General features: G+C 60.2%; 1 protein-coding gene across 2 annotated transcripts; it reads right to left on the bottom strand.

Annotated features, from left to right (window-relative positions):
* Positions 1-2,487: 2,487 nt before the first annotated feature.
* CYTH2 (cytohesin 2) lies at positions 2,488-10,431 on the bottom strand. 2 transcript variants are annotated; one of them, XM_047711227.1, is made up of 13 exons: positions 10,250-10,431; positions 9,275-9,422; positions 9,119-9,185; positions 8,045-8,163; positions 6,911-6,991; positions 6,277-6,389; positions 6,043-6,191; positions 5,475-5,586; positions 3,938-3,940; positions 3,587-3,663; positions 3,100-3,171; positions 2,847-3,001; positions 2,488-2,766 (listed from the first exon to the last, which is right to left on the bottom strand). In XM_047711227.1, exons 1-13 carry the CDS (start codon positions 10,266-10,268, stop codon positions 2,679-2,681), a joined length of 1,203 nt encoding a protein of 400 aa, XP_047567183.1. In that variant the 5' UTR covers positions 10,269-10,431; the 3' UTR covers positions 2,488-2,678. The 2 variants fall into 2 exon arrangements, with proteins under 2 accessions (XP_047567183.1, XP_047567182.1); XM_047711226.1 differs by lacking the exon at positions 3,938-3,940.
* Positions 10,432-10,869: the final 438 nt, after the last annotated feature.

The raw sequence follows: 10,869 nt of genomic DNA, 5'->3' as shown, positions 1-10,869 counted from the left end.
CCCCCCATGTGTGTGTGTCTGTGGGTCCAAATTTTCTCTTTGTATAAGGACACTAGCCATATTGGATTAGTGCCTACATTAATGACCTTATCCATCTTACCAGATTTTATCCGCAATGACCTGACTTCTAAATAAGACCACGTTCTGAGGTACCGGGGTTTAGGACTTCAACGTACTGATCTCAGGATGATATGATTCAACCTGTAACAAGGGGGCTGGGGATTTGGGGTCCTGGGAGAGGTGGGAGCCGGCAGCTAGAATCCTCAGTCTTTGGGAAGGAGATGGATTTGGGGCAAAACTGAAGGACGATTTTGAGGTGACAAGTCTGGTTTGAATGTCCTACAGGCAATTGCAGCTTAAGTTGGCCAAACCAGAGCCACCAATCCCTACTCCCCAGCCCCACAATTCCCTCTCCAACCATCTCGATCAATGGCATTGCTATGCACTCATTGCTGGAGCCAGAATTCCGGAGTTGGTCCCGCACTCAGCAAATCCTGTGGATGCCTCTTCCCGGGTCCACTTCTCTCCATGGCCTCAGCCCCCAGGTAAAACTGCACTGCGTCCTATCCTCCCTGCAGCTGCCCCCACTCCTTTCCAAATTATTCTCTTGCAGCAGCCAGAGGCCCCTCCTACAGGCTCGATCCAAATACGTCATTTGCCTTCTTCACACCCTTGGATGGTTTCCATCAACTAAAAATACATCCAAAGTCCCTCCCATGGTGGATCGGGCTCCAAATGATCAGGCTTGTGCATCCCCTCTGACTCCCACCTCTTACCAACTTCCCTCCTCAATCATACCATACAAGCCTGCTGTCCGTTAACTCCAACACACCATACCTTTTCCTGCCTCTGCTCATACTGTTCCCTGTGCCTGCAATGCCCTTCCAGGGCATCTCTGCCGAGCATTCAGGACCTATGGGTTTACTCCCTGGAGGCGGGCAGGATAGGGTGAGGTAGTGGTGGGACCCTGTGTGTATCCAGAGACCTCCTTTCTCCTTGAGCTGATGATTCCCATTTCCCTGGAACGTTTGGAGTTGGGAATCCCATATTCTCACTTGGGAACTCCACTTCCCATCCGTGCCTGGGAGTTAAAGTGCCCAGGGCCTCTTTGCCCAACCTGCACACAAGTGTAGGAAACTGGGCTAAGTAAGGAACACCCACCCCCCGTCATTGGAGCCTTAGGAAACTACAACTCCCAGAAGGCCTCCAGACTGGCTCTCCCACTGGTGGGGGCAGCCAGCCCTGCACAGCTTGCTGGGAATTGTAGTCCAAGGCTCCTTCAGGGAGAGGAGTGCCCCCTTGGAGGACGGCAGTGTTGCTAGTACACGTGGAGCAGGCCAATGCCTGTGGCCAAGGGCAGAGCCAGGATTTCCACTTCACCAGGAGCACTCAATTAGTGCTTCCACCCTTTGAAGAAAGCTTGGGGGAGGGAGGAAATGCAACTGCCCCCCCCCCCCCGGGTCCCCACCGCAACACACACAACCCGCAGCGGCAGGCCTCAGTTCCAACCTAATGCAGTCTGGTAACAGGGCCTGCCCAGTATTGGGGTTTCTCGCACTCAAGCCTCCACGGCAGATTTGGGCGTGGGAGAGTGACGAGGGGGTCTCCCATCCTGCCAACCCACCCCCCTCAGGATCTCTGTGCCTTTGTTCTTTGGGGACACCAAGTGTATCCCAAGCTGGAGGGCCAGGAGAAACAGGCCTGGCCCTGGGGCTCAGGGGTACCCCAACCTTCAAGTCTTTGCTCTCAAGGAAAAGACCTCCCACTTCGGAGGCTGATTCCCAGGACAGGAGCAGTACTGTGGGTTTCCCAGAGCTGTACTTGGTCGGTGCAAAATGTCTTCCAGAGGACCAGCTGCTGATTGAGAACTGGGCTCGTCGGCCCCCCAGTCCCCCACTCCCACCCAGCCCTCCTCTGACACCAGCTGCCTCTTGCCCAGCCCCAGGGGACAGCTCTCTGGCTCTTTTCTGGGCTCCTCCGCCCGATGTGCTCCTGGAGCAGGTCCCCCCCACAGCTTGACCCGCTCTCTAGTTTTTGCTTGCAAAGCACTGGCCCGCTCACAATCCCATCAGCTCAGAGCGGGGGGGGGGGGGGGGGGGCCCTCCAGGAGCAGGAGCCGGCTGAGGGCATCAGGGAGGACGGGACGATCCTGGGTTTGGCCTGTCAAGGCGTGTCTGGAAGGAAGGCTAAGCCTTGCCCCAGGACATCAGCCCGCCCACTAGCTCAATACCATGCCATTCTAACCGTACCACCTGCCGCCCTGTGAAACCTCCCCTTTATTCCAGCCCTGCAGGCTGGGGGGGTGGGGTGGGGGGGGGCAAAGGGGCGGACATGGGAGGTCCCTGCTCGGCTGCAGCGTCCCCAGCATCCATCCCTCACACGCCCGGACAGCCCCCAGTAGAGACCAGTGCACAGGCAGCCCCGCGGGCTACAAGGCTGAGCCCCTCCGCCCTGTCAACCCCGAGAAAGGAGGGGTCCCAGGCCACGAGTGGTTAAATAATTAATAAGATTACCAATGGTGTGTTAATTACAAACAATGAGAGAGGAGCTAGAGGTGGTGAATTTTCCAAACAGAGAACCAGGATTGGAAAACCAGGATCCGCAGCCCCGGGGCCCAGGGGTCCGGCCACCCGGGTGGGGCAGCTCCGTAATAAATAACGGGGTTGGGGGGCAGGGGGTCAGGGCTGCTCCTGCTTCTTCTTGACGGAAATCCGCTTCTTCCTTGCTGCCAGCATCTCATAGAAGGGGTCCACGCTCACGGCGGCCCTGCAGAAGGGAGGGTCCAGGGTGAGGGCCAAGCAGCCAGGCCCCACCCCCTGCCCGAGGACCCTGGAGCCCTGGCTCACTGGATGGACTTGATCCACTCTTCCTTCTCCTCCTGGGTTGGGGCCGAGATCCGGTAAACCATGTGGTTCCCCTCAACCACCCGGCCGTCCGCCTCAGTTTTACAGGCTTTGATGAGCTGCCCCTTGTTGTTGGGGATGTAAAGCTCAAAGCAGTTCTGGGGAGACACGAGAGCAGAGGAAAGGTGGGTAAGAGTGGCTCCAGGACCAGAGGCCGCCCCCACCACAGCAGGCTGGGGTACGGAGAGGGCCTTACCGGTTTTCGGGGGTCATCGACTTCTCGGATGCTCAGGTTCTCCAGGGGGATAATTCCACGGGGTTCCTTGTCCTGAAGGAAAAAGTAGCACCGGACTCAGACTCCTCAGCCCTCGCCCAGCCCCTCTTCTGGAACCCCAGAATGTTTGAGGTCTGAGCCACCAACTTGTGGTACTTTGTCCCAGTAGCCCTAGTGCACTGATACAGCCCTCCTTCCTCAGACCCAGAAGTCCAGACCCTCAATGCGCTCCTCCCTCAGACCCAGGAGTCCCGGCTCCCAGCTCCCTCAGATCTGGGAGCTTAGACCCTCAATGCCCTCCTCCCTCAGACCCAAGAGTTCTGGCCCCCAGCTCCCTCCTCCCTCAGATCTGGGAGTCTAGACCCTCAACGCCCTCCTCCCTCAGACCCTGGAGTCCCTGCCCCCAGGCCCTCCTCCATCAGACCTGGGAGTCCTGGCCCCCAGCCCCTCCACCAGGCTCTGCCCTCACCGTGGTGTACTCAAAATAGTAGAGGCAGTTGTCTGTGAGGATGAACCAGCGGCGCTTCCACGTCTTCACCCGGCCCCCTGAAAGGGAAGGGGTGGGAGGGGGCCTGGGCTCAACAGGGGGACAGGGCCTCTGGGAGGGCAGGGAGGGCACCGAGAGGCAGAGTGAGCGCAGGGAAGGCGGGGCTGGCGGGGCTGAGAACAAAGCAATGCGTGGGAAGACAGACAAGTAGGGACAGGCTGGTTTTTGGGCCCCAGGATCCCACCCACCCCACTTCCTAACCCTGTCTGTCAGCCCGGGGCAGCACCCTCCCCCGATGTCAGGTCAGGGAGCAAGGATGGGCAGCGTACCTACCTCCTGGGGCAGACAGCGAGAAAGCAGGCAGGACCAGGCGAGGAGAAGGGAAGGCAGAAGAATGGGGTGCCCCCAGAAGCCGCAGGCCACAGAAACGGGGGGGGGCAAGGGCCAGAAAGCACAGGGGGTGGGACAGAAACAGAGACGGAAACAGCAGAGAGGAACACGCAGAGATGGAGGGAGAGAGGGAGGGAGGGGGGAAGAGAGGGAAGAAAACCAGTTACATCGACATGACCCTCTCCCTCCCAGGGAGGCTGCAGATCAGTGCCCGGCTCCAGCCCGTCCCCTCAGGATAGGTCCTCAGCCAGGAAGGCCCCCAATGCCACGGTAAAGAGGTCTTACCCCCCTCAAGTTATCGCAAAGGGAGGGGACAAACCCTGCCGCACCCTCGGCTGCTTGGCCCAAGGTGGCTGGGCCACCTCTTGCCCTCTCTGGACTGCAGCCACAGACCCACTTGGGCCCACACCTTCCTGCTTCAAGATGACCTGCTTTTGGGGTCCTTGACCATGACAAGAACAACGGCCACCATTAAGCATCCTTGCGAACATGGCCACCAACCCCCCTGCCCCCCTGCACTGGTCCGCCTCAGCCTCCGGAGCAGGAGGTGCCTCTCTCCCTGATCCTGACCCTGTCCACGCAGAACGGAAAGCTACACTCAGGGTCGGCGATCTGGCTCCAAGGCCACCCCAGCTCTGTGGCTGCTGCTGGACAGCGACTGAGCCTCAACGTCCCCACTCCAGGCAACGGGAAGCATCCCTACGGACAGACGGAAAGGTCTGCAGAGGAACTAGTTCCCGGGGTCTGCTTGCCACTTCCCTGCCCTCTCCCTGGGCACCAGAAGCCTTGGCCCCCGGGGCGGCGCCGTGGCCCTGGAGCAGCTGTCCGCTGCCTTGGGGCTCAGAAGCCGCGGCTAGCACTCTCACGGCGCCTGCCATCACCACGCAGGGCTCCAGGCCAGCGGCTCTCAACTGCGGCTGCCCTGGAAGGCAGCTGGGGAGCTTTGAGCATGACTGACAGCCCATCCCGCCCTAGAAATCCCGGCTCTGGGAGGTTGTGGCTTGGCTGTCGAGGTTTTAAAAGCTCCCCTGGGAAATGTCCCGTGAACCCAAAGAGGAGAGCCCCTCCAATCCTCAGATAACCCCCACAGAAGGGGCACTTGCTTGACCCCTGCTGACTTATCTAGAATCTGCTGGATCCCCGTGTTTCTGGGGGAATCGGCCCCACCCCCACCCCCACCCCATTCCACCCCCGCGGGGACTCTGTGTTCATAAGCACAGAGCCTGGCAATTATTCAGTGCTCCCTAACGCCTACCCTGTACCCACAAATATTTAGGGGGCCCTCCTCTATGCCTGAGCTCGGGCCCGGCGCACCGGCCTCATCTTGTTTTTGGCCCCATTTTGCAGATGTGGCAAATGGAAGTTCAGAGAGGTCAAATCGTTTGCCTAAGATCACACAGCAGGTGCGCATGGCAACGAGAACCTGGGACTCCTCACTTTCCCCTGCAGAGGCTGCCAGCGGGGTCAGGAGGGGACGTACCCAGCTTAAGGAGCCAGCCCTCCCGATCCGGGTTGAAGAAGGTGTGGGTCAGGTCATTCCCGTCATCCTCAGGAATCTTGAAGGGCTCGTTTCGGATGCTGTCGTAGAGGTTCTGAGGGGCAAGGATGCAGTCAGCATCTCCAGGCCCCAGGGACCCTCCCGGGGTGACCTGGTCATGGTTGGGGGGCCCCAACACCCAGGGAGGCAATGGGACCAATGGAACTAGGGGAGGAGTGGCCCAGGGAGGAGGCAGAAGGATGGAGGGAGCCGCAGGAGAGGAAGAAGAGATGCAGAGTAGCAGTGGCCAGCAGAGTTCTCGAGATAGACGGACAGATGGACACTTAGACCCCGAAAGAGCCCGAGGGCCAGAAAGAAACGGGAAAAGAGAAACAAGAGCGATGAAGACTGAGGGAGGCCCAGAAAAGAGAGAGAGAAAAGAAATGGACAGGTTGGCACGATTGCACTGGCCGGCCTGGGCACTGGGAGACCCATGGGGAGGAGGGCCTGTGGCAGGGAGAGGGACGGCACTGGGTCGGGGGGCTGTGGGGAGGGGAAAAGGGGGCCTGACCCTGAGCAGCTCCTCGGGCAGGTCCCCACCCTCGTTGATGCCCCGGTTCATGGCCACGAAGCGCTCCAGGCCCGGCTTGTCCCGGACGTTGGGATTGTGAAGGCTGGTGTTCAGCATGATCACGGCAAAGGACAGCACGTAGCACGTGTCTGCAGCGGACAGTCAGGAGGTGACGACATAGGCAGGCGGGGCCCTGGCCCCTCCTTCCCAAAGCCCCCGAGGCCGGGCCCCCACCTGTGGACTGGAAGACCCCGGGGTTGCACAGGCAGTATCGCTGGGCGAAGGCTTCCATCATCCGGTCAATCTTCTGGGCCTCGCCGGGGAGGCGGAAGCTCCAGAGAAATTGCCTGGGTTAGAGAGGAGCCGGGTGTATGCGCCACGTCTGGCAGAAGCCCCTCACTGCTCTCTGTCCCCACGTCAGGAAGCAGCCAGTAACAGCCTTATGGCCTCAGCAGCTATCTCAGGTATGGCTCCACACTGACCCGTGAGCACTGGCTGAGGGACTTTTGGTGGATTTATACAGGAAAAAAAAACAACAACAACAAAAAACCCCAAACCCCCTCTTTCTGCTAGGTTTGCTAAACAAGTCTGCCAAGGATTTCTGTTGCCACGTGACAGGTGAGTCTACAGAAAGCAATGCCAACACAGTGGCAAGGACAACCCAAAGCTAGAGAAAATGGACCTTCTGACACCACTTGAGCACCTGGATATAGCTATGCCTGAAGGAGGCCACATGGACTTCTGTGTTACATGAGACAATCAATCCCTTGATCTTTGTTTCTGTTTTTACTCTGAGTGGGTTCATCAGTTGTAAAGAGCGAGCCCTGACGGGTACATTCCTGCCCTCCCAGCCCCATCCCACTCTCACCTGAGGGCCTGCACCAGATTGAGGTCAGTAAACTCGTGCAGGTCCACAAAGGCATGGAGCACCGCCAGGTTCAGTTCTTCCCTGGGAGGGCGGACAGACACAGAATCATGCACAGGAAGGAGTCTGGGGAAGCTGGAGCAGGAGCGAACAGGAAGCAAACACTGGGGCGGAGTGTCTGCCCCTGGGGCGGGTGGAAATTTGAGCCTGGCCCCATCACAGGCCTGGCACCGGGACAGGAACACTCAGAACACGCTCTTGGGAGGACCATCTGCTACAAGATCACCGCCAGTCTAGCTGAACCTTCGCAGTCGAGAGGAGCACAGCAAACATGTGCTCCACCCACTATCATCTCTCTGATGGCTCCCAGCCTCTGTAGATGTCCAGAGATGGTCCCTGTGCACCCCAGCTGTCCACAGAACAGTCCCCACCATACCAGCTGTCCACAGATGGCCCCTGGACATCTACAGAGGGCTACCCACCTCCCCCCGATGTCCAGACAGTCCCCACACAGCCTAGATGCTCCTGAAACACTCCCCATGCACCCCAGGTGTCTACTGAGGGTCCCCCAGACATCTCCAGGTGTCCATACAGTCCCCATGATCCCCAGACAACCAGTGAGCCCTAATACAAGCCAGATGTCCAGAAGGTTCCACACATTCCAGATGTCCACACAATCCCTACGCTACCCAGACATCTGCTGGTCCCACGCAGCTCAGATGTTCAGATCACCCCTGATGTCCACAGACAATCCTCATGCCCCAGACGTCCATGGGTCCCCGTGCCCCTGAGGACCCCCATACTCCCTAGCTGTCCATGTGGTTACCACACTTAGAAGCTGTCTACAGGATTCTCACCAACCCCCGATGCTCACAGCTGTTCTCCGCTGTCCCAGACCTAAATGGATGGGCCTCAACTTTCCAGGGGTCCGCAGGTGATTCCCATGCCCCCCAGATGGTCACAGGCCGCCCTAGGTTCCCCCAGACGGTCCCAGGCTTCCACCGATCCCTTCAGAGGTCCGTTCTGTCACAATCCAGTCAGAGGGCTGATCCACCCAGGCCTCTCCTTGGGAGAGGAAGTGGGCGGGAAGGGCAGGAGCGGGGCGCAGGGGACTGTGGGAACTGGGCGGGGTCTCACCTCTCCCCCAGGTAGTCCCCGATGGCTGTCTTGTTCAGGCCCTCGCCCTTGTACAGGAAGCGGGCGATCTCCTCGGGTGTGTTCTGCAGAAGTTCGTTCTCCACCAAGAACTGGATCCCCTGGTGGGTGGGGGCCGGGTCTCAGCCCCCAAAGCCAGAAAGCTCCCCCCACCGCCACCTCCCCAGGGACCTCAGCATCCACACCCACCCCCGCTCTCAACAGAACTTGGCCAGGTTTTGTCTTCAGGCTTCACTCAGGTACTTAAACACCACCCCTCCCGCGTCAGAGCCTTTGCACTTAACTGCGCCCTCTGCCTCTGTCTGCGGAGTCCCACACCAAGAGCAGGGTCCGGCAAGGAACGGGAGCCCAGTGAGTTTGTTGAATGTTTGACAAACTACAGCTGCCCGTGGAGGCCTGTGAGTGCCAAGCCGCAGGCTGGATAGGGCCTCCTGGGGCTCGGTCTGTGCCATGAAAGCTACATCGACTCTGGAGTGCGGTATCCACGTCTAGGGGCTCACTGAGGCCAAGGAAAGGTCAAGCCACTCTGGGGCTCCAGCGCTGCCCAGCACAGGGGCAAGCCTGAGACGGTGTCAGAGAGCGGGAACGACCAGAAAAACAAACATCGTTCTCCACCTGGTGAACACAGACTCGACCTTCAAACCGGACCTGACTGTCCTCTCCCTCCAGGAAGCCATCCCTCACTTTCCGAGGCTCCCCCGGGAGGGTCCACAGCCTGGCTGCTCTCTGAAGTGGCCCTAGTCAACCCTCTCTTGTGCATGTCACCGTTCGTGTTCCCTCTCAGTGTTCGAGCTCCTCCTGAGACTCTAGGTGGCCCCATAAAAGGGTCCAGAAATAGGAAGAGAGCCTCCCCCGCAGAGGACACAGACCGCACGGACAAAGGTCAGAAGGCTGGAACGCCTGGTGAGTGGTCAGAGACCAAATGGACAGCCAGTATCTAAATCCGGGGATTAGGACCCCATCTGTCCACCTTAAGCATGCTTCTGGAACCTAAAGTTGCCAGAGCCCCCTGCCTGGATGTCTGCCTCACGGATCCCAGCCCTGTGGCCCAAGCACCTTCTTGGGATCCATGTTGAACTTCTTCCTGCCCATCGCCATCTTCCGGTTCCGCTGCAAGGTCTTACTGCAGGAGAGAGCAGGGGAGGGAGGCTCAATGCCGGGGCAGCCCTGGCCTGGCCCCATGACCCCCAAGTTCCCCACCCCAGCCCTCACCTGCCCTCATTGGCCTCCAGACCCTCCACCTCGCTCATGGCTTCACTGAGCTCCTCACGCAGACGCTGGATCTCCACCAGCAGCTCCTGCTTCCGCCGCCGGATGTTCTCCAGCTCCATCCGCTCCTCCGGAGTCAGGTCTGGGGGCTCTGAGGGTAGGGTCAGGGGTTGGAGGTCAGTTTTGGGGACTAGGAGCCAGAATTCTTGCAATCTGGGGGAAGACAGGGCTGGGGCGGGCAGGACTAGGTTGGAGGGGAGGGCCTCCACTGTCTGCTGGAAGAAGAGGCTGGTGGTGGGGTGGGTCTAGATTCCTCAGCCCAGAGTAGGAAGGGCTGTGGATCTAGACTATAAGTTCTGGGGGAGGAGAGGCAGCTAGGGGTCATGACTCCTAAGTCTGAGGGACAAGGGGGCTGGGAGCCCGAGCTGCTGGGTCCATTACTTGGAAGGGGGCTGGGGCCTTGGTTTTCGGCCTCCATTCCTGGCGAGGTAACTGGGAGCTTGGGTGTCCGGACTCCTGGGTCCATGAGAAGTAACTACGGCTGGCAAAGCCGTTGACAGCTTGGAAGAGTTGGGGCAGGGGGCGGGGCATCGAAGGCCCCCGCCCACGCCTTAGCGGGATCGCTGCGGCCCCCAAGATTCCTCCCCACCCAAGCGCCCCAGAAGCCCCCCTCGCGGCTCCCAGCAGGCACTGGGCTCGCCCAGCCCTTCCAAAGGGAATGGTTCCGCCCCGGCCTCGCCTCCGTCGCTCCATCCCGCCCCCTCCCGCCGCCACCGGAAACAGGCTCGGCCCAAACAATGGCCTGGAACGCCCTGCTCTCGGGCCCCGCCGGAAGCCCGTCCCGCGCCCCACAAAAGCTAGTCGACGAGGGGGCCGAAAGGCTCCGCGCGCCGCGCGCCGGGAGGGATGTTCGCGGCGGAACGTTCGGGTCTAAACGCTCCATCCCCTCCCAGCCGGCCCCGCCCCTCCCTGACCTACCATAGACACCGTCCTCCATGGCGGCTAGGAAGGCCCGCGGGGAGTCCGGGGCGGTCCCGCCGGTCGGGCCTGGATCCGCGTTGGCCCGCGGGCTCGGATGAGCCCGCTCAAACGCCCCGGGAGCCACCGCCGCCTCCTCAGCGCCAGTCCTCAGCGCTGAAAAGACTCTCCCTTCGCCTCCCAACCGCCCCGCCAATAGGGACCGCCCCTCGTTTTGACACTGTCCAATCCACGGAGGGCCCTCTCGTCTGCTCCGCCCCCGACCCCGAAGTATCGTCCTCCAGGGCCAATAGGCACACAAGGAGCAGACGTAGCCCTGTCCGGCTGGAGGAGGTAGACGGTCTGTGGGGCCAATCGGAGTGCGACTAGGGAGCCGGGCCCCGCCTCCGAAACAATAGAAGGCATTTGGCTGGTGTGCCCGCCAATGAGAAGGCTCGGAAAGGAATTGCATGGAGGTGGGACTATGCGCGAGCAGAGAGGATTGCGCCTGCGCCAGGGCACTGGGAGGCTGCTAGTCCAGTCCAGCCCCGCCTCTAGTAATAGGTTGCTGGGGAGCGGTACTTTGTTAGTCTCGTTGCCAGGGGGCGGCGCCACAACTGTCGGCTGTTTCCGGAAGCGAC

Source organism: Lutra lutra, chromosome 17, assembly GCF_902655055.1.
Source record: "Lutra lutra chromosome 17, mLutLut1.2, whole genome shotgun sequence".
Classification (NCBI taxonomy): Eukaryota; Metazoa; Chordata; class Mammalia; order Carnivora; family Mustelidae; genus Lutra; species Lutra lutra.
Note: the sequence above shows the minus strand (reverse complement) of the source record. Positions and strands in the feature narration are given on the sequence as shown.

What these genes read in the sequence shown, in the direction of transcription:
- CYTH2 (XM_047711227.1), bottom strand. An exon ending in GGGGACTACCTGGGGGAGAG is followed by an intron (nt 6,992 to 8,044) that starts GTGAGACCCCGC and finishes CCGCCCTCCCAG; the next exon opens with GGAAGAACTGAACCTGGCGG. An exon ending in ACTATTTTGAGTACACCACG is followed by an intron (nt 3,172 to 3,586) that starts GTGAGGGCAGAG and finishes TTTTTCCTTCAG; the next exon opens with GACAAGGAACCCCGTGGAAT.